Source organism: Biomphalaria glabrata, chromosome 4 (assembly GCF_947242115.1).
Source record: "Biomphalaria glabrata chromosome 4, xgBioGlab47.1, whole genome shotgun sequence".
Taxonomy (NCBI): domain Eukaryota; kingdom Metazoa; phylum Mollusca; class Gastropoda; family Planorbidae; genus Biomphalaria; species Biomphalaria glabrata.
The window spans coordinates 15,247,224-15,269,868 of NC_074714.1; the positions used below are offsets into that span (position 1 = coordinate 15,247,224).

The following is a 22,645-nucleotide window of genomic DNA, read 5'->3' on the forward strand; positions in this document are numbered from 1 at the left end:
CGAGGACTGAGCGAGGACCCCGTCTAACTAACTTTCCCTCAATTTATACCTTTCTTAATCGTACATTCCGGAATCATGGAAACTTCTCCCCTAATTATTTTAGTAACTTTGACCTTCTAGAAGCTGACGTGTGCTATTTTTTTCCTTAACCCCTTTCTTTGATTGGATACCTAAAATTAACTTGTTTACGCTGGACACTTGCATTGGTTTGAACTCGAGCTTCTAGAAACTGGTCGAATTATGTCACAGACTCGACTCGTGACAAGTCATACAGTATATCATAAAAATTATTCTATTTACTGCATAGAACATTCTCAATAGCAAGAATTACCAAATTTTTCAATGTATCTACGGGAATTTTTGACACCCCTAATGACAATTTTTGTCTCTATATTTTTTTAAAGATTGTAATACTTTCAGGAGATTTTCAGGAATTTTTAAAATATATTTTGCAATTTCAGATTTCCAGGAGCTCCTGGTATATCAGGAGGCCACGGGAAATCTGTTATAATTTGTGGTTTAATTTAATATTTTACAACTAGAATTAGGGCGAGTCTTTTGAAATTACGGGATCCACTGCGGTCGCATAGGTTGCAGTGCCTAAGACCAGACTTGCAAAATAGCGGCGTAAGCTACCCCGTGGGTCGACTACTTCAAAATAATAGATCTAATTTTAATCAGAACCTTCATAAAATAATATGGGTTATGCAGCAATGTTGCTTTGTATTAGGAAAAATTTTTAAATTTCTGCACATTGCATAATGCGCACTTTGTAATCCTGGTAATAGAATTTTCGTGTGTGTGTTGTTGTTTTTATTTTTGTGTACACACATTCTAGTCGCTTCTTGGGATTGGCAAAACTTTAAAGCTTGAGTGATTTATAGCCTAAATGTGTTCTTAATTTGTGAGTTAGTGTCTCGTTGTAGTATAAACAGGATTGACATCATTCTTGAGAGATGGGAACTCAAGTCTAGTCTTTTTTATTAGGTATATAGATTATAGGGTGCTAGGTCAGTTCTTATAGTTCAAAGCGAGAAATATCACTGAACTAGATCTAGATCTTCTGAGCTACTTATTATACAGTTTATTAACTCCATCTATTATGTATACATATTATAAATAACTCTTCCCTTCTTCTCGAAGATCTACACATTTTAATTTCCCATGAACTCAAGCATAGCCATAAGGATTTAATTTGGTCTTCTGCAGTGTCTGACCAGAATATTTTTCCAGGTTTTCCAGTCAGATCCCACAATGGCATTGAAGTCATCAAGTATGTTGAGTTGTATCCGTTTAAGGTGTTTTATTTATTATAGAGTTTAGATGTTGTCTTGGTTGGCCATAGTCGGGGTATAGGCGCTTATTAGAGTTGCTTGTCGCCTTCAGGTCAGGGGTAGGCTTATAGTCAAAAGGCAGTCATTTATATCTTTTGGTAACCCTGCTAGCTTGTTGACTATAACTAAGACTAAAGCTAAGACTACATAATTTGAGACACAACATAAAGAGTTCAATGAGCGACTGACTACACATGGCAATGTCAGCATTTTATCTGCCTATCTCTCTTGTGCAAATATGAGTGCGATATTTGGGACGGTTGGCTTCAGTACGGTCAATAAGAGTACGGGCATTCCAGACGCCGAGTGTGATTTCATAAGCGTTTAATGTTTCTTCTTGAGATTTAGATTTGTTCTATTTTTCAAGTATAAACGGGAGTTTCCGCAGTCACCTGTCTGTACCATTGGAGAGAGGTGTTTAAGACACATTTACTAGCCCCTTTCTCGTGCTAAGGAGGTAAGTAGTGCATTTCTAAATAGGCAGCCAGGCCCCTTAAGCAGCTAATTAGTCTTAGTCTTCACTCATTATGTAATGATCCAGTAATACCAAAATATTTTTTAAGCAAGCTATGGTGGTGAGCTTTGTCATATGCCTTAGAAAAGTCTAATAAAATGTCATCTATTTGCTCACTAATTTTTCCCCTTGAAAGTTCATTAGTTAGTCTTCTTAGTTGAGATTCATACTACCTATATTTTTTAAGCCATTATGGTCTGGAGTAATGAATTTATGTCTAAGTCAATCAAAGAGATTTATGATTTAAAAGAAAAAAATTATCTAAGGGACATAAACCCATGACCTAACTCCCTTTTTCTATATTAAAAACATAAATAATTACTACTATTGGTTTACTAATTTTTTAAATTTTTTTTTAATTGACTCCTGTATTTCAACTTGATTCGAAAATGAGAATTGGGAGAAAAAAAAACCTTATAGGATAGTTGTATCAGACAGAAAGACAGACGGGTTAGCTGGTGAACATTGTTTTTTGGTTACATAAAATTGCTTATTTAATATGTATAAGTAACACAATCTACAAGAGTTTACCAAATATCTCACAACTAAACAATATATATAATACATACAATGAAAGCATATCAGTACAATCAGTAAAATCAGTAAAGGTTTAGATAATTGTGAGCAAATAGGTGCCCTCTTACTAGATTTTTCCTAGGCTTTTGACAAAGTTCACCATTATAGTTTGCTTAAACAAGTAAACTAATTTGGCATTGATGTTCCACTGCATCAGTGGATTGAAGATTTTCTGATAGGGAGAGAACAAACTGTAATAATAAATGTATCTATATCAACACCAATAACAGTAAACTCAGGTGTACCACTAGGAACAGTCTTAGATTCAATACTATTTTTAATTTACATAAATGATTTACCAAAATTGCATTAGTTCAGGAACAAAAGTCAGATTAATTGCAGACAATTGCATAATATTTAGAACAATAAAAACAACACAAGACACAGACATTTTACAAAGAGAAGTAGATGAATTACAAAAAAGGGAATTAAATTGGAATATGTCTTTCCACCCAGAAAAATATCAGTTAATTAAGAGTAACAGAAAAACTAAAACAAATTAATTCCACTTATTTTATTCATGGTAAACCAGTAACTCAGACTAAAAACTCAAAATACATATGTGTTATAATAAATAAAAAAAAACTGTCATGGAATCTCCATATTGATGAAACTATCAAAAAATCAAACAAAGCATTAGGGTTTATGAAAAGAAATTTCTATAAATCAAATATGAACATCAAACAAAGAACATAAAACTAAAATGTTATTTAACCTTGGTTAGGCCAATAATAGAATATGCATCCTCTGTTTGGGACCCCTCAACTCAAGAAAACATTAAGAAGCTGGAACAGACACAAAATAGAGCAGTGAGATTCATAACAAACGAATATTCACATTTGACTAGAGTAAAACCTTTAGTAAAACCACTAAATTTAGCAAGCCTTCAGGACAGAAGTTTTAAAAGTAAAGTAGCAATTATACATGAAGCACTGATTGGTATCTTCAAATACAAAAACAAAATTTAATAAAATATTCAGAAAGACACAAAGATAAAGGCACATTCCTCGTTTCATATGCTAGGACAAATTTGTACAAAAGCTCCTTCTTCCCTAGCGCTATTAGAGCATGGAATGGGTTGCCTGAACTAGCCTGGAAAACCAGTGACTTGGCGGAGTTTAGGTCATTGGTTAATATGCAAGACTAAATGCATGACGCATAGGACGTAATCATCTTCTTTTTTAATGTAACGTCTGTATTATATAAGATAAGATAGTACCGTGGTCGCAGTTAGGAATTTGACTTATCACAATTTGGAGTTGATTGGTTGAGCGGCTTAGTGCTCTAAAACACTAGCTTGGCTTGGCTACCTATGAAAATATTCGAGGTTGAACACCCGAATCGGGCAGAGATGTGTTTGCTGAGCGCCATAAGGCAGCACGGAAAACCTTCTTTCAGTTACCCCTCCCTCCCACTGGTCCACAGATAAGATGGGACCATAGTGCTCTCAGCATGCTATTACCATGAAAGTAGCGCTATATAAAAGCTATAATTAATTAATTAATCAATCAATTCACGATAAAATAATGCACTCGTGAAAAAGTCAAAACTTGTACTCATTTTAAGAGAAGTGGGTGGCAAGAGACAGGTTAAAAGGGCAGTTAAAAAGCTTATTATGTATACAGGTTAAAAGAGGACAAAAACAAGCATCGGCCTTTGAAATAGAATAAACAGATGGAGCACATAAGACATGTAAGTTTTCCTTGTTTGGGAGAAAACCTCAAGGATCAATTGATTTTGAAGAGGACATAGTTGCCACCATCGACCCAATGTAATGTTGTAACAAACAATAAAGCAATGAAAACCAAGCCGGATCGTTGAATTGAACATTCTCTGCCTCTCAAAAGTCAGATAAGTTGCGGCAGGATCGGACTGGGTGTCAAAATCGGCCCGGGCATCTCTATTTCGTCCAGCCCATAAATTGTATATTATATGATGGACATCCAATTCTAGGTCAAACTGTCCTCAAAATCATTTTGTCAACTTTGATAATGTATCGATAGCTGTACAAATGCATACAGTGAATATAAATACTTCACTCAGAGGGCCTCTTTTGTAAGAGAATACTAGAAAACCTTCCACAATTTAATACGTACTGTAGTGACATCTATGCGGCCCTTATCTTATAAAATAGACGTGATTTAAAAAAGGTGATTACTATGGTTCTACCGGCCCATTTAGGTACCGGCCCACCGGGCTTTTGCCCGAATGCCAATATAGCCAGTCCGCCCCTGGGTTGCGGAGAAAATGCTACAGAAGAGGCTCACAAGATCTGGTACAGTCGCGACGAAAGAAACAATTAAGACGGTGTTGGTTTCAAAGCTAATTGCCATTATATTGGGGCTAAAACTCTTAATATAACAATTCTTCAAGTGTATGACCCAACATCAGACTGTGAACATCAGACCGATCTGACCTCAGCTTCATCACCCAACGTTTAAAAATCAACATTTATTGTTCGAAATCTAGACTAGATTTAATTTGTGCACTTGTTTTACACAGTCTGGACAGCTTATATAAAAATGATTTAAGTTTTATATAGCGCTACTTTCATGCTTATAGCATGCTCAGAGCGATATGGACCGATCTCATTTGTAGAGAGAGGGGAGGGAGTATCTGGGAGAAGGTTTTTCGTGTTGACTCTGCTCGAGTCGGGCGTCAAACCTCGAGCCCCCTTCATAGTTAGCCAAGCCAAGCCATGTTCCACCGTGCTTAGCCTCTCGACTAATTTGATTGGTATAATGCGTACCTTTAAATGTAAATTTATTCCTTGTATTTTATCTAGATTTACACTATTTTCTTTTTCGCATTCACAATATTTATTTTTCTTTGCATTTATTGAGTATGTTCGCTTTTACTAGATCTCGATTCTTTAAAATCCATCCATACTAAAACATTTGTATGTATCATTTTCGTTGACAACGCATTCTTTTAATATTCAATTTATCGTGTGGTACAGTTTACATAGTTTTAATGCCAAATTGTAGTATTCCTGCATTCTTGCAATACGAAATTATTTTACTTTTAGAACGTGTTAGCTTGGAATGTCTGCGACAACACCCGCATACTGGACAATGTTACATTTCAAGCTCTTTTCATTGTAACACATATCATTCCTCTAAACTTTTATTTCCTTCGCAAGGAATAAGTGTTCAATAGTTATCTGCACTTTGCTACTAATCTTTGTTTTAGTGGCATATTGTCCATATTTAAGTTCGGTGACACTGTTTCAGCTAAAAAATGTATATATCTATACAGAAACTGACGAGGATCATTTATTGATCTCCCCTTTTTTCTTACACCATGCTCTTCTATACAACATTACTAAACACAATTTACTATGTTAGTAAATGTATACCCTATCACGGCTTGCACAAAGGGACTTCACCACCTTTTCACTCTGTTTGTCTGTCTGAGAAAAATTTTGTACACGTTATTTCTCCGACACCCAATCTCGGATCAAGCTGAAATTTCACACACTTATTTCTTTTACCTAACAACACAAGAAACAATAAAAAAAAATATTTAATTAACTATTGGCAATTATTATTATTTTTTGTTTTTTTTTGTGGTTGGTATCTCGAACAAAGAAAAGAGATCTTATTCGACCGAAGTGGTGGTAGCCTATAAGCTGAATAGGTCGCCTCTATAAATTGAGAGAAATTATTATCTATATTATAAAGTAGAATGTGTGGTGTATGGATGTATGTTACTTATAGACATCAAAACCGCTTGACCAATCTTGATAAAACTAGGCAGGAATGTTCCTTGGGTACCAACTTAGACCGTAGTGTAAGTATTGTAGCCCTAAAACAAACTTAAGACCCTCAAAAAAAATAAAGTTGTCCGACTCTATTACAGCTATAGTATTTTATGGATCTAGGCCATGTCTACAATGTTGACATGAGAAAAGATAGAAAGGATTTAGACCTAGATCTAATTTTAAGAAATACACTTTGCGCAGATAGTTTTTTACTTTGACACATGAAAATACAAAGAAGATCCATTGATTTCATTATATAATAAAATTAACCTTCGATTTTGTGTTTCAAAAGCATTTTTTACATAAATTAGTTCCTGATATCTGTGACTACAGATTTCCTGACGAACATTCTTTCATTAGACAATACCGTAATGAATCGCGTAATAAAAATTAATTCGTTTCATTGTTTACTTTATAATCCCATCCCTAGATCTAAAACTCTAATTTAACTCTAAGATGATAAAACTTCTCTTCGCGCAGATAGTTTTATACTTTAACACATAAACATACTAATTAAAGTCCATTCATTTCATATTTTGATCAAATAAACATTCAAATTTGGTTTTCTAAAGCTACATTCGTTTACGAAAGCTACGAAGCCGAGTTGAGATAGGCCTAGATCTATATTCATTCATGAATCGCGTACTAAAAATTATTTCGTTTAATTGTTACTTTATAATCCCAATCATTTAACAAAGCTATCGCTCTTTTCGTTTTTAATAGATAAGAATGTATCGACTACGGGTAAACCATTTTCGCAAAACTAATTTTATTTTCGTAGCGAAAGAGAAATAACGTGAAAGGATTATTAGCTAAGTTTAACATACATTTAAATCCAATCCACTAGATTATTCCAAAGAATTTTTTACATAAATTAGTTCCTGATATCTGTGACTACAGATTTCCTGGCGAACATTCTTTCATTAGACATTACCAAATGGTTACACATTAACACATCTCTCTACTGAGTCTATTCCTAGGCCTAGGTCTAAAACTCTTATTGAACTCTAAGATGATAAAACTTCTTTTCGCAAAGATAGTTTTATGCTTTAACACATAAACATACTAATTATTGTCCATTCATTTCATATTTTAATCAAATTAACATTCAAATTTGTTTTTCTAAAGCATTTTTAATACATTCGTTCGCTGTTCGCTAAAGCTGCGTAGCCGTATTGAGATAGGCCTATATTCATTCATGAAAAAAAGTTCACTCATGCACAGCACAGAATGAACTCTATAAAAGCCAATTTTTAACTCTAGATTAAGTGTAGATTTAGATCTATGTCTACCTCAAGATCTACTTTATACTTTATACACATGAACATACAAAATTTAGTCTATTCATCTCAAATTTTAATCAAATATATGATAAGCTACAAGCAAATGTTTTAATTTGAAAAAAAAATGGATTTAAGTCTATTAGCTATTTTGATTTGATAGCATCATTCACGCTATTTTTACATTGACACATTCGCTTTACTTATTACATTATTATTTCGTTTAATTGTTTACAAAACACTCTCAGTGACTTTATCAAAAGTAATGCGCAAATAAAGATCCGCGGGTCGCGGGTAACATATGTCTAGTGAATATATATAAAATCTTCTCATAAGTACCTCACTAGCAAGATGGTTAGCACGTCGGCCCAAGGAGCCACGAGTTTGGGATCAGTATCGCCGCAGGCTCTGACAGTCTGTAGCACGTTGTGGTTTTCCAAACAATTATTTTCATAGACTTATTCAGATTTCTTTGTTCTGTTCAAGATGTTCCTCGATTCTTTATTTCCGTCACGTCAATGATAGCAATACTTTCTTATAGTACTTTTTTTTTGTATCGTAAGTCCCGCTGCCAATGTTTACAAATTCCTAATGACAATTCTTTATACGTCTAGTGATTTTTTTTTTTGGGGGGGAACAATGTCTAAAGGCTGTTGTCATTTAGTAAACACTGACTCTCGGTTTCTTCCTGATCTTAAGGTGCTTTTCAATAGCTTTTATGAAAACAGTTTTTTTTTTTGTAAATCATATCAGTTTATTATCAATTTTATAGTTGAAACTACGGTTTTACGTTTTGATGCAGACATAAAGAATGGTGTAAGGTTTAGGACATAATGATGAGATTTTAACCAAATTTATTTTAAGCAGAAAAAAAGAAGTATAGGCAATATAGTAAAAAGTAGACCTCGCGATTCATAGGGCATATGATGTTAATGTCATCTGTTTTTGTAGGCAAGGACTAGGAGCAGGGAGTTATGTGGCCAGCTTAACGACCAACCTGCTTTGCTTTCCCAAACTAAAGTGAAGTACACATTAGAGTTGAGTGGATCTAAAGATACCCTATAAATCCCGAAATTCAAAATCCAAGTCTTCACTGTAGTTAGAAACAAGTTCCCAGGTTTTGGAGCCATCCGCTTAACCACTCAGCCACTTCGCACATATAGTCACTATGCATTTTTATATGTTTGGTATTTGGTCATAGATATTTATTGTTCAATTGTCTTATAGTGCATTTTACTATTTTGGGTTCACCCTCTTTTAGGTGCCACCCGATGTTGACCACACCCTCTAGTGACGCCACTGATAGAAATAATGTAATGAATACATAGCTCTCTATTTTTTTTAAATAGCATATAAACATAAATCACGTCATACCATCTACAAACACCAATCACGTTATACCGTCTACAAACACAAGCCACGTCTTACCACCTACAAACAAAATCATGTCATACCCTCTACAAAATCAAATCACGTTATACCGTCTACAAACACAAGCCACGTCTTACCACCTACAAACAAAATCATGTCATACCATCTACAAACACAAATCACGTATTTGTAGTAGTCTGCGGGTCTAAGTTTGTGTTTACAAATCTAGTGGATTGGATTTAGATGTATGTTAAAGTTAGCTAATGATCCTTTCAAGTTTTTTTTCTTTCGCTACGAAAATAAAATTAGTTTTGCAAAAATTTTTTTTTTCCCGAAACGATACATTCATATTGTAATAACTTAAGTGAGGCAACTCAACGAGGACATAGGCGTTTATTTACATAGAGACATGACAAACACAAAGGGCATCTGCCTTGAGTACAGCATCTCCATATTGGCTCTCTTCTTGGGCGGAAATCGTTAGTCTCTAATGTCAACATCCGACTTGTTTGGTCACAGATAGTGCGCACCTTCTTTCTGCACTATCTTGGATGGCGGTGCGCATGGCAAAGTCATAACAATATCTATTAAAAACGAAAAGAGCGATAGCTTTGTTAAATGAATGGGATTATAAAGTGAACAATTAAACGAAATAATTTTTAGTACTGGATTCATGAATGAATATAGATCTAGGCCTATCTCAATTCGGCTTCGCAGCTTTTGTAAACGAATGTAGTCTCTTTAAAATGCTTTAGAAAACCAAATTTGAATGTTTATTTGATCAAAATATGAAATGAATGGACTATAATTAGTATGTTCATATGTTAATGTATAAAACTATCTGTGCGAAGAGAAGTTTTATCATCTTAGTGTTGAATTAGAGTTTTAGATCTAGGGATGGGATTATAAAGTAAACAATTAAACGAATTAATTTTTAGTACGCGATTCATTACGATATTGTCTAATGAAAGAATGTTCGTCAGGAAATCTGTAGTCACAGATATAAAGAAATAATTTATGTAAAAAATGCTTTTGAAACACAAAATTGAAGGTTACTATTATTATATAATGAAATCAATGGATCTTCTTTTGTATTTTCATGTGTCAAAGTAAAAAACTATCTGCGCAAAGTGTATTTCCTAAAATTAGATCTAGGTCTAAATCCTTTCGATCATTTCTTATGTCAACATTGTAGACATGGTCTAGATCAGTGATTCCCAAAGTGGTCTATATAGACCCCCAGGGGTCTACAAAGACTTCCAAGGGGTCTACGAAAGTTAAAAAGGGAATTGGGGGTCTATGAGATGTGCTAGGGGGTCTATGATAAAGAATCTCAATTCAGCATGTCGTGACTTTAATTTTGACAATTGGAATTTTTTCATACACATTTAAGATCTGTACCTTAGGAAATTCTTAAAAGTTTTATCCAACTGATTGAATGAAAAGTTGTTTTATTTAATTTAATTAACTATATTGAAATAGTGTAGTTTTGTCTAGTTATAACTTTAACACAAAAAAAAGTAGACTGTACAGCGTTAAGTATTTGAAATTGAATTTCCTTACTGCCTTGTCCAACAAGCGAGTGTTAATGTGCCATTTTTTATGCTGCTATTAAATCAATTAAGCTGGAGGATCATTTGAGATAATGCAACCCTCATAAAAAGATAAAAGCTTGCAAAACTTTCAAACAAAGATGAAGTTCAGAATACACCCACAAAATCTCTCTCTGACATTGAGAAGATGATTATAGAAAAATACTGAAAACCTGACACGATAGGCAAATTATTGATTTGACCAGCCGTTAAAGGAATTGTAAAAACTGTTACACAAACGTATAGCATTAAAAGAATTTCATGTTTTGATTATGTGGCCGGTGTTTAGTTTTGGGCCTCTTGATGAAGAATGCAATTTTAAAGATATAGTCGGCATTCTCTGGTGACACTCCTAAAGGACAAATTTCAACATCCGAATTTTGAGCTTCCTGAACATATGTTTTCTTATTATGATGTGTACGGTTCTGATGTGAAAAATTATAGGTGGTCCTATCGGGATAGTTTATTATAGGTGTCATTTTTCTTGTATATCGAATGAGAGCTTGCCCATTTCTTGTTTTTACAATTCACGAATAGTTTCTTCAGTTCTTCATGATAGAATGCGATATTCAATTGTGTATTGGTTTTCTCACATTTGGCAAATGTGTCATCCTTCTATTTCCACATTGGAGAACAGTGTTCTTGCTGATCAAGAAAAAATGTAACTGTTTGGTGAACTTGGCTGATTCTCTAGCATGGTAGCTGTTAGCTCCAGTGCTCCTATTTCTTCTCTGTGGTTGTCATAGAGCTCATTAGTTACAATGAACTTATTTTTTAAATTATTTTTTCTCCATTGGGCCATTCAATGAGTATTCCAGCTTCTCCGTTTGTGGTGGCTTTCTGAGAACCATCCATGCAAACTCTAACCCATTGATTGTTAGGGCAATGGATTTGTAGAAGAGTTCAATAAATTTTTGAGCTCTGTTGGAATATTGTCAAATATTACTTTCTTCTTATGTAAGTCTTTGAAATGACAAATTTCTACAAACAACAAATTTCTCTATACTGCTGGCTGAGTCAACCTTGTCTGGTAATAATGTATTGTTTTATTCAAATTATTAAGGCTCAAGAAATCCACGAAAAACTGCTCAAAGTGAAAACTTTTACTATGATACTTAAGGCACATTAATGTTTAATGTTTTGAAGAACAACTTCAAAAAACATCAAATCCCTATATGAAACCTAATCTCCAAAGCAATGGAGCTTGCAAACCTTTAAAATCAAAAAGTTTCCGATGTGTTTAGTGATTGTATGCTATATATGTATTAACTGTTATATAATGGGTTTAAATTTGAATTTTGTTAAAAAATTAATTCAACTTAAAATGTAGTTTTAATTACTTTTTTATTCCTCGTGTCACTGGTTAGAAATTATTTTAAACAAAATTTGAAATTGGTGAATTTTCAAAAATTCAATATATATAACTTAAACAGGGGGTCTACGGAAAACCAGAAAACATGTCAAGGGGTCTACGAGACAAAAAAGTTTGGGAACCACTGGTCTAGATCCATAAAATACTATAGCTGTAATAGAGTCGGACAACTTTATTTTTTTTTAGGGTCTTAAGTTTGTTTTAGGGCTACAATACATACACTAAGGTCTAAGTTGGTACCCAAGAAACATTCCTGCCAAGTTTTATCAAGATTGGCCAGGTGGTTTTGATGTCTATAAGTAACATACATACACCTCACATTCTACTTTATAGTATAGATAACATTGCACAATAGTATATATTGGGCATTTTATGCATAGGGCATAACCCACGTCTTACCATCTACAAAAACAAGCCACGTCATATCATCTACAAACACAAATAATGTAGTGTTGTGACATTACACAGTGGTATCAATTGGTCATTCAATGCCTAGGGCTTTAGGTCATTTTGACATTCCCCTCTGCCTCCCGTAAAAGAAATATAACACCAAACTCATTGTAATCATTTTCAAACTTTACCTCTAACTTATCTTATTTAGAGAGTAAATGCTTCAGAATAATGCTAAGTATCAGATATCAGGAAAAGAAGATAAATGAGTTTGTACTGTTACAAGTCAACACTCTGGCTGGCAAGAAGAAAGAACTCATCTGCAGAGAAGAGGCGACAGTTGAGCTTGTTCGGTCCTATTGTAAGACATCACTGTCAAAAGTTATTCTTCAAGGTACAGTGGACGGAGCGCGAAGAATAGGTCGTCCTAAAGAAAAGCTGGCTGGATAACATAAAACAATGGACCGGCCTCTCTCTTGATACTGTGCTTAGAACAGCTTCATTCATTCATTCATTGGCCTCCTTCAATTGTAGAACGACTATGGTTCATCTCAGAGCACACTTCCTCATGTGGCTGTGGAGCCCTATTTTGGAGAGACACTTCCGTCCACAGATAGCGCAGGTTAAGGTGGCTTTTACTTTGGTGGTAGAGGAGCTGGCCGTTTTTCGGATTGTACGTTTTTCTTCCTGAGCTAAGACCCATGTACTTTCACTGTCCATAGCTTTCTTGGTCACTGTCTCTCTCCATCTGTTGCGGTCTAGAGCTATGTTTTCCCAATGGTCAGTATTGATTTACACTGATTTGAAGACAGCTTATGATCATGAAAAGTGGAGGGATTTAGTTAGTCAAGCTTTCACAGCACCCCTAAGACAGATGAGAGATGAGATATTATTTAATAAACTTATAATTGTTAATATTACTCACCGGCTCGCCGACTTTCTCACTACATATTTTTTTCTTACTATCTGACTTTCTTACTTTTTAGAATACGTTGGTTGGCTCCTCTACCCAAACAAGACACATTTAGTGTGTTACCACGAAATCGAGTAGTCTGTATATAGCGGTACATTTACCAAAATGCATTCCCATGCAAGTAGTGTCTTTCCTATGAGCCCAATGAAGCCTACAGTGTACGATGTTTGCACACCTTCTCAACAATATTAAACAATTTGAAATTGTTTTAAATAAACAAAGCTTATTCGTTTAGACACCAATTACTCGCCTTCCATCTGATTCAATATCTTTGCCACACGTGAAAGCCAGGAGTTGGACTAGTAGTCAGAGGTTATTAGAGACGCATGCCTTTAGGAAATATTTTATAGGTAGTGGAGTGCTTACATCCATTACCACTTATGACAATGACAACTTTTTAATGCATATATTTGAACAGCTGATTCATTTTTTAAATATCTTGCATGAAAGGATAATGTAAGATGCTGGTTAAGGCAAAGAAAGTATTGTTATTATTGACGGAAGAAAGGTGCACAGCTTACGCTTTGCGGATGACAAAAGGCAAATCTAAAAAGCTAGCCGACTTGGTGTTGCATGTTATCCGTATGGTTTGGAAATCAAGCCGACATTTCTTTTCAGACGAAAGAACCAAAACTGTATTATTTGCCAGAATCGCACAGTCCAAAGAAGTTACACGTTAAGCTCAATACATGCATGAAAGACATTCACATGCGGTCCCTTCCCTATTACTGCTCCTCTCTGATGCTTATTGTGGAGCTTGTCAAGAAGATTCTAGCAATAAAATAATGATGATAAAGAAGGATTTTTTGTATCAGATACAATGACTGTATCGCAAATGAGAAAATTCAAAACAAGATCACATTGGAAATTGGGCCCTACAATGACCTGCTGACCACTGCCGAAAAACAAAACAAAAACTATAATTGTTCGACCCTATAGTCCCCAGTGCTCGCAAGCAAAGACCTTTGTTTATAAAAGTGTATCATAGAATAGAAGAAAAAAACAAAAAGCTATGGGCAGCTAATATTAAAGAATGGAAATGGAGAAATAAGATTGACAGATCATGTGTGGAAATCCAAAGGATTAAAAGACCAAAGAATAATGGAATGTAAAAGTGACGAATGAGTTGAATGACACTTTTAAATATAACTTTGAGCAGAAGAACCAACGCTAAGCTAATACTGGTATTATAAAGATTAACGAGATCTGCTGTTTCCCGTTTTTGTATTGGTTTTTATGTTAATATAATGGGACGTTCGGGCAATGGTTAGAGCTTGAATAGAAGAAGAAAATTAAATAGTAACTGAGACAATATTAAAAGTCTTTATCATATTTGCATAGTTTTACTATCTTTACAGAATGAGTCAAAATCAATGTCAAAAAGATCCTTTTAAAATCTACGTAAGAAATCTTCCAGATGATTGGAATGAAAACAATCTGCTCACTCTTTGCCTTCCTTACGGAAACATTGTTAATATTGAGATTCCAAGAGATGAGGACGGCCATTCATTACATCATGCGTATGTAACCTTTAAAAGTGAAGATGAAGCAAGCTACGCAGTATTTAGGCTTGATAAAATCGTTGTGTCTGGAAGGGAAATTCGCGTTAAATTGTCAAATCTATCTAAACCACATCAAATTAAATCCTGTAAACAGTCACCACAACCTCCTGTCGAAATGTCCAACCAGTTGCAGCAATCTCCTGCTGAATCATCAAACCTTTCCCGACAGCCTAATGATGCCAGCCGAAAAATCAGACATGAAAAAACTGTTCGGAAACATAGAAGGTAAGTTAAACATACATAAATTAATGTATGTATCAATTAATAAAATAATACCGTAGTAATTTTTTGTTTACATAAATATGTATCACACAATTGGCAGACTAACGGCAGTAAGAACTGTGCGGCTCCCAGGGCCGCATCCTAAATAAGGGCTTCCAGTAACTCAAAAAATATTTTTAGAAAACTTACACGCCTGCAGTAAAACTGCTGATTTCAATATCTTCAGCACGATTATCAGATGCTATAAACTAAAAACTATTAACAACTGCAACCCTAGCTTCTGTATTATAAAAAGTTAGTGTCAACTGTGAACATTTGTAAGCGTTTGTTCTAGATTATTTTCATAAAGTAAGGGGAATTGAAACTACTTTGAGATGCTTTGAGTTGATTTGCGCTGCACGTTAAAAAATAGCTCTTTTTAATGTAAAAAAAATTGATGTTTGCAAAGCAAAAAAACAAATAAATAAATAAAAATAATTCTTGTTTATGGTTAGTGTTATTATTAGATTAAGTTATAGACACATTTTTGTTAATAGAGGGCCAAAATCTTAAAAGAAAATTTTTTTGCTGGCCAAAATATTTTTTATTAAAAAAATATAGGAATTCGATACTAGAATTAGCTTATTGATTACAAAATTTAAGTAATGCGAAGCATGAAGATCCAATAAAAGTTGTCACAATTTGGTTTAATTGGGACATAATATTAATTCTTAACAGTGAATTTAGATGTCCATCCGTAAATCTTATTCTGACACAACTTAATCTAAGTATCATTACTGAAAAATTATAAAGATGCAAACATATGAACACATTTTCTGAGCATAAGAAAAAAACTAAATTTCGTCAGCCAATTGCTTCTTCATAATTGTAAGCTTGTCTTTCTACCTACCAGTCAGCGAATTCATCCTTATTGAATAGCTGATTGGCAATTAGAAATAGTTGCATGAAACCTTTAATATAATATATTTAACAAATTGATATTTTCCTTGTATTTTAACCTGTATTTTGTTCCTGTGACAAGATCTGTAAAAAAAAAAAATCAAATTACGAGACCACTTTTTTCTTATGGTAGAAAGATAGTTCCATTGTTTGTTACCGAATTCTTTCTCGAAACGCGACATGCATTGAAAGTTAGCAGACAGCTGTAGAGTGTATAAATAAATTAAGTAATATCTGAAGGTAATTATAACAAATATATTGTCATTTAATACAATCTAAGAAAACGGAAACAATACGAGTATCCCAATTAAAGAGTGAAGATATCTTAACACATAACGATTATTAAATTAAAGATAACATTTAAAAAAAAATATTTTGCATCAGCATTCTCATCCGCAGGAGAAAAAAGAAAAAAAATATTAGCTTTAATTAAAGTAAAAAACATTGGAGATAAAAATGTACGAGAAAATAGGATACAACATAAAACCAAATAAAGCTTCTGAACCTGATGGTATTAATGCTAGGTTGCTCGAAGAACTAAGTCACTAACTAGAATCAGTGTTTAAAATATTTTTTCAGGTATCTTGTAATCCGGGAAAGGTACCAAAGAACTGGAAACTAATGTCACTCCCCTCTCTAAAAAAAGGAGAAAAATCTGACCAGGGAAACTACAGACCAGTGTCAGTCTACAATATAACACGTACAATACTAGAACACATAAAATGTAGTAGTACCGCGAAACAGTTAGATACAAAAAAAAAATGAATGCCATCACTCAATGCCGACTCGACTTTAAGAAATATAGGTCGTGTGAAACTCAGTTAATATGACTAATTAAAGAATTTCAAACGAATTAGATAATAGTGAGCTAATAGATGCTATCTTACTAAATTTTATAAGACTTTTGACATAGTTCACCATCATAGCTTGTTTAAAAACTAAAATACTGTTATGACTTTGCCATGCGAACCGCCATCCAAGATAGTGCAGAAAGAAGGTGCGCACTATCTGTGACTAAGCAAGTCGGATGTTGACATAAGAGACAAACGATTTCCGCCCAAGTAGAGAGCCAATATGGAGATGCTGTACTCAAGGCAGATGCCCTTTGTGTTTGTCATGTCTTAGTGTAAATAAACGTCTATGTCCTCGTTGAGTTGCCTCACTTAAGTTATTACAATTGGTGTCAGAAGTGGGATTATAGGCAACTCAACGAGAGGAGGTAGGCTTTGATTACAATGACATATTTAAAGCTATTACATCAGCTCTCAATTAAAGAGCTACGACAAGAGCTTCGGGACCTAGGTTTAAAATCCCTCGGTAGCAGGGAAACGCTCACGGCTCGTCTGCGGCAAGCCTTAATCGATGAAGAAGAATATCCTGAGACCTACAAATTTGAAATTAAACTTGGGATGGTTGAGTTCTTTGGCAGGATACAGGAAGAAATTGATGCAATGCGTGAACAAATTAATAGAATGGGGAGTAAAGTAGATGAAAGTGTATTGCAAGTAGAAGGCCAAATAGACCAAAGTGATAACATTGTGTCGCAAGCAAAAGGAGGAATAAACTCGTTAGGGAAGGAATAGTTGCCTGGTCAGGACTGTGGCTGCACAAACAGTGGTGATGGAGGTGCTGGGGATTGGAGCGCTGTCTGTTACTGTGTTGTGGGCAAGTCTGGCGGGGATGACTTTCAGGGCGAGAAACGTGACGACGATTGCTGCGACGATCTGAACGGTATGTTTCAAATCGAAAGAAAAGAATTAAATGTAGAAACTAGAGAAGTCTGTTATGTGCCTGAAACTGTTGTTCCTGGTATACCTGCAACGAGCCGGACAGATCAAGACAACGTTGGGTCTGCGTCCAAGCTGGCTGCTGTGGACCTTAAAGACCTCTGTTTATCTGTCAGTACTTTTGATGAGAACTCAAACCATAAAAGCCTCAAGACCGTTTCTGATTCCTTGCCTTTGATGTCGTCGAGGTAAAATTGCGAATACGGGCCCCAACAATGGCCGAGACAGAAACAACGAATTTGACTTTTGCAGCGGCATAAGAGAGAACTCGATGCTTGGCAACTGCATCCAGACGATTGACATGAACTGTATATGCGGCGCAATGCGGGGACAGTGCCTATGCCAAGAAACCCAGCTACAAGATCTGAACTTGACAGAAATGTGTACTTCTGCCCACATCAGAGAGAGTGACTTGAACGGTTTTGAATTAATTCCAGCGAAACCTGATGTAGCGGTGGAAGAACATTATAAGGATGCTTCATCGGCATACCTTACAGATGAGGCTGAGAAAGACTATGTGCCTGAAACCATGGCTACCAGTGGGCCTACAACTGTGTCACGAGACATCCATGGAAAAGGTCCGCTGACTCAGCGTCTTGGAACAACAACCCTGGAATCTACAAAGATCGCCACAACCTCCATTTGTGTTACGTGGCTGGCAACCATGACCTTCACTAACTCTCCCTGTGTCATCTGGCTGGCATCAGCGACTATCGTCATGAAGTTGAAGCAGTGACCACGACATCGTCTCAAGCGTAGACTGGCCAACTGGAAGAAGAGGAAGCGACGGCCGCGGAATACTGTGCAGATGGCTTCGTGGGCATCAGGCTCCCTGCCGTCTGTGGCTCCCACGGATCGACCTCCACCTGAACTGTCAAACCTCAGCTGCAGTGTTTCTTTTCGGGACGAAAAGTGCTAAGACGGGGGCAATGTTATGACTTTGCCATGCGCACCACCATCCAAGATAGTGCAGAAAGAAGGTGCGCACTATCTGTGACTAAGCAAGTCGGATGTTGACATAAGAGACAAACGATTTTCGCCCAAGTAGAGAGCCAATATGGAGATGCTGTACTCAAGGCAGATGCCCTTTGTGTTTGCCATGTCTTAGTGTAAATAAACGTCTATGTCCTCGTTGAGTTGCCTCACTTAAGTTATTACAATACTTTGGCATTGATGGTCCGGTAAATAAATGGATTCCTGATATCCTAGTAGGGAGAGAACAAACTGTGATAATAAATGGCTCCAAATAAATACCAGGTGTACCCTCAAGGAAGAGTCTTAGGTCCATCACTATTTCTAATTTTATTAATGATTTACCAAATTGCATTTGTTCAGGAACCTAAGTCTGATTATTTGCATAATTGCATATTGCATATTATATGGAACCATAAAAAGATCACAAATTAAGTAGCAATAATAAATTAAACACCAAACCAAAATTGAAATTATAAAAACAAAAACTAAAAAAAAGTACACAAAGACACACAAAGATAGACGCAGATTATTTTTCCATATGCTACGATAAATTCGTACAAGTGCTCCTTCTTTCCTGGTGCCATTAGGGAATAAAATGAGTTGCCTAAATCAGCCAGGAAAACAACGGCTTGGCAGAGTTTCAGTAATTAATTAACATTCAATACTAGACTGACACATGAAATGCGTTGGATGTAATTATCTTCCTTTTTAAAGTAAAATGCGTTAATATAGTCATACTTTCGTTCCTAGTAATCTAACGGAATCTAATCATTGAGGCTAATTTTGTATCTGATTCTCTAATTTATTGTTATATTTTAATAATCCTTTATCTAATCCAGACTTAAAACTTGACTACCTTGATTCACACATTCTTAAGAAATTCTCTATAAAACTTAAATTGATCAACATATGTGATTAAATGAGTCACAGCGGGAATGGTTGACTAAATAAGACATAACAGGGAAGAAAGTTAAGAAAGACACAAGGGTAAAGGATGACTTAATTATACACAGGGGTGAAGGATTACTAAATGAAAAACAGCATGGAATGATACGTACATGAGACACAGCAGAGAAGGATGACTACATGAGACACAGCAGAGAAGGATGAATAAGACACAGCAGAGTAGGATGACTACATGAGACACATCAGAGAAGGATGAATGAGACACAGCAGGCAATGATGACTACATGTGACACAGCAGAGAAGGATGAATCAGACACAGCAGGCAATGATGCCTACATGAGACACAGCAGAGAAGGATAAATGAGACACAGCAGGAAATGATGACTACATAAGACACAGCAGAGAAGGATGAATGAGACACAGCAGGAAATGATGACTACATGAGACACAGCAGAGAAGGATGAATGAGACACAGCAGGAAATGATGACTACATGAGACACAGCAGAGAAGGATCAATGAGACACAGCAGGAAATAATGACTACTTGAGACACAGCAGAGAAGGATTAATGAGACACAGCAGGAAATGATGACTACATGAGACACAGCAGAGAAGGATGAATACATGAGACACAGCAGAGAAGGATGAATGAGACACAGCAGAGAAGGATGAATGAGACACAGCAGGAAATGATAACTACTTGAGACAGCAGAGAAGGATGAATACATGAGACACAACAGATAGGATGACTGAGACACAGCAGGAAATGATGACTACATGAGACACAGCAGAGAAGGATGAATCCATGAGACACAACAGAGAAGGATGATTACATAAGCCACAGCAGAGAAGGATGATTACATGAGACATAGCAGGGAAGGATGACTGAGGCACAGCAGAGAAGGATAAACTACATGAGACACAGCAGAGAAGGATGACTAAGTGCTACACAGCAGGGAAAGATGACTTAGTGATACACAGAAAGAAAGACGAATACATGTGACACAGCAGGAAAGGATGACTAAATGAGACACAGCAGAGAAGGATGAATACAATAGACAAAGCAGGAAAGGATGACTAAATGAGACACAGTGGCAATCTCTCATTCAAGGACTTTAAAAAAGAATCATTCCAAAGCTCAAATGTAAAATGCAACCGAGGTAACACGTTCCTACACGTTCGTCACCATTACAGTTTTTCTGATCAGCTTTCAAATATTCATGGGTGGAAACGACTAGGAACTCATCTCTAACACAAGGAAAATTTTTGATCAATAAAATTTGGATTTTTTTTTTATTTCAACATGGAGTGGCAAAATCGCCGTATGTATCCAAAATCAAACTTAAATAACGGAATGAACGTTCAGGAATCTTGTGCACACTTTCTTCCGTAAAAATCATAAGCATGACTGATTTTAAATGATATACATATTTTATAATAATTCTTTATTAGAATACACTATCATTACTATATCTCCTGCTTATTTAGTACATAGATATTTTTAGTCCAGACTACATTATATTAATGTTTCAAAGTTTTTATTTGTATCACTAAACTAGAATTGTTTATATTTTGTTCACATTTATACTTAGCTGTGACACATTTGAAAGTCCGATGATTATTCTACCACTAATTACTTTGTTAACTTGATCATAATAAAATAAACAGTTTTTATTATTTTTTCAGACTAGGAAGTGTTCTGCTCAGACTTTTGAAGATCGCTTTGTACGCTTTCTTTGCGCTTTGCCTAGCAGTCCTCGGTATCCTAGTCATAATATTGCTTAGAATATCACGACTCCTACGCAGGTGGGTAAATGAAACTAATGTTTAAATGTTTATTCAAAAAGTCTTCTTAAATAAATAAAAGACTCTCAAAGCTTTCTAAAAATGTAATGTAAAAAATAAATTGTGATATGTATTTTAAAACTTTGTTTATATTTATACCGATGACACACTTCTCAATGAATTTTTTTTTTCCTCTTCAACAGGCTGGCACGCAGACATTGATCGTTTGTCTTTTGTCATGAATGTCTGTCTCTTACTTATGAATGCATGTGCATGTCTAGTGAATATCTTTGTGATGAAATTCTTTCTTTTAAATGTTCGTTTCATAGGTCTATCTTGGATTTTCTCGATTCTAATGCTGGCATCATCTTTAAAGGATCATGCTAAACTAGTCACATATTTATTGGAGTCTGGGGCAGACTACACTCCAATGGATTGCTATGGTCAAAATGCCCTTTATTACGCAGTAAACCTTGGGTTAAAAAATACTGTAGAAGTTTTTCTAAAATTTCCTATTGATGTCAATGTACCATGCTCTTCTACTGGCTTGACTGCTTTGCATCTTGCAGCCAAGAACAATGACACAGATATGTTATGCTTGCTAGAGGGCTACAAAGCTGATTTGGAAGTGGAAGACACACACGGAAATACTGCTTTGATGAACGCATTAAAGAGTTCAGGAAAAGTAAAGGACTCCATTCTGTTCTTATTGGATGCAAGTTTAAATATTAACCACCAGAACAAAGATGATGAGCTGCCGAGATGTCAATGACAGGGGTAGTAACACTGCTGTTTGAGAAAGGAGCTGATTTGGGCATCAGAAATTATGTAAATAATAGAAATGGTGTTGAGATTATGCTGGATAGTATTGCCCCTCGCACGATCTTCTGCAATGAAAAACTGATCACATGTACCGACAATTTATTAACAAAAGGTGGACTGGATGTCTATGTTGAAAAAAGTACTTCTGTTTTTTAATCTTAGATAACGAGGTGAATCTTGTTCAGAGACTTATTTATTGCAGTGTTTGTCCCATGGACATTTCTGAATGTACGTTGAAAGAAAACCGATACACCTTTCGTTCCCCGGCAAAGACATTTTCTCCATTCTGGTACGCTCTGATGATCAATAATCTACAACTTGCTAGGTACTTTAGAAACATTTCCTTTTTAACATTTCCTGATTGCTGTTATCAGCAATATGTTACTAGCAGGAATCATTTGGTGGCGAAAAAAATACAAGCAATGTCTTGAGTTCGTGTATTAACTTTGTAGCAAGTCTTTAAAGGATTAAACGATTTGATG

At 35.4% G+C, this 22,645-nt stretch overlaps 1 protein-coding gene across 3 annotated transcripts; it reads left to right on the plus strand.

The window, feature by feature from the left end:
• Positions 1-835: 835 nt before the first annotated feature.
• On the plus strand, positions 836-22,645 carry LOC129925631 (uncharacterized). 3 transcript variants are annotated; one of them, XM_056025266.1, is made up of 4 exons: positions 836-1,791; positions 14,524-14,952; positions 21,243-21,362; positions 21,545-22,645. In XM_056025266.1, exons 2-4 carry the CDS (start codon positions 14,525-14,527, stop codon positions 21,561-21,563), a joined length of 567 nt encoding a protein of 188 aa, XP_055881241.1. In that variant the 5' UTR covers positions 836-1,791; position 14,524; the 3' UTR covers positions 21,564-22,645. The 3 variants fall into 3 exon arrangements, 2 of the variants coding, with proteins under 2 accessions (XP_055881241.1, XP_055881242.1); XM_056025267.1 differs by having other exon boundaries at positions 836-987; XR_008777319.1 differs by lacking the exon at positions 14,524-14,952.

Bases quoted from the DNA above. Each gene is read 5' to 3' on its own strand.
- LOC129925631 (XM_056025266.1), top strand. From the start codon at position 14,525: ATGAGTCAAAATCAATGTCAAAAAGATCCTTTTAAAATCTACGTAAGA. The intron at 14,953-21,242 runs GTAAGTTAAACA...TTATTTTTTCAG, and splicing joins ACTGTTCGGAAACATAGAAG to ACTAGGAAGTGTTCTGCTCA.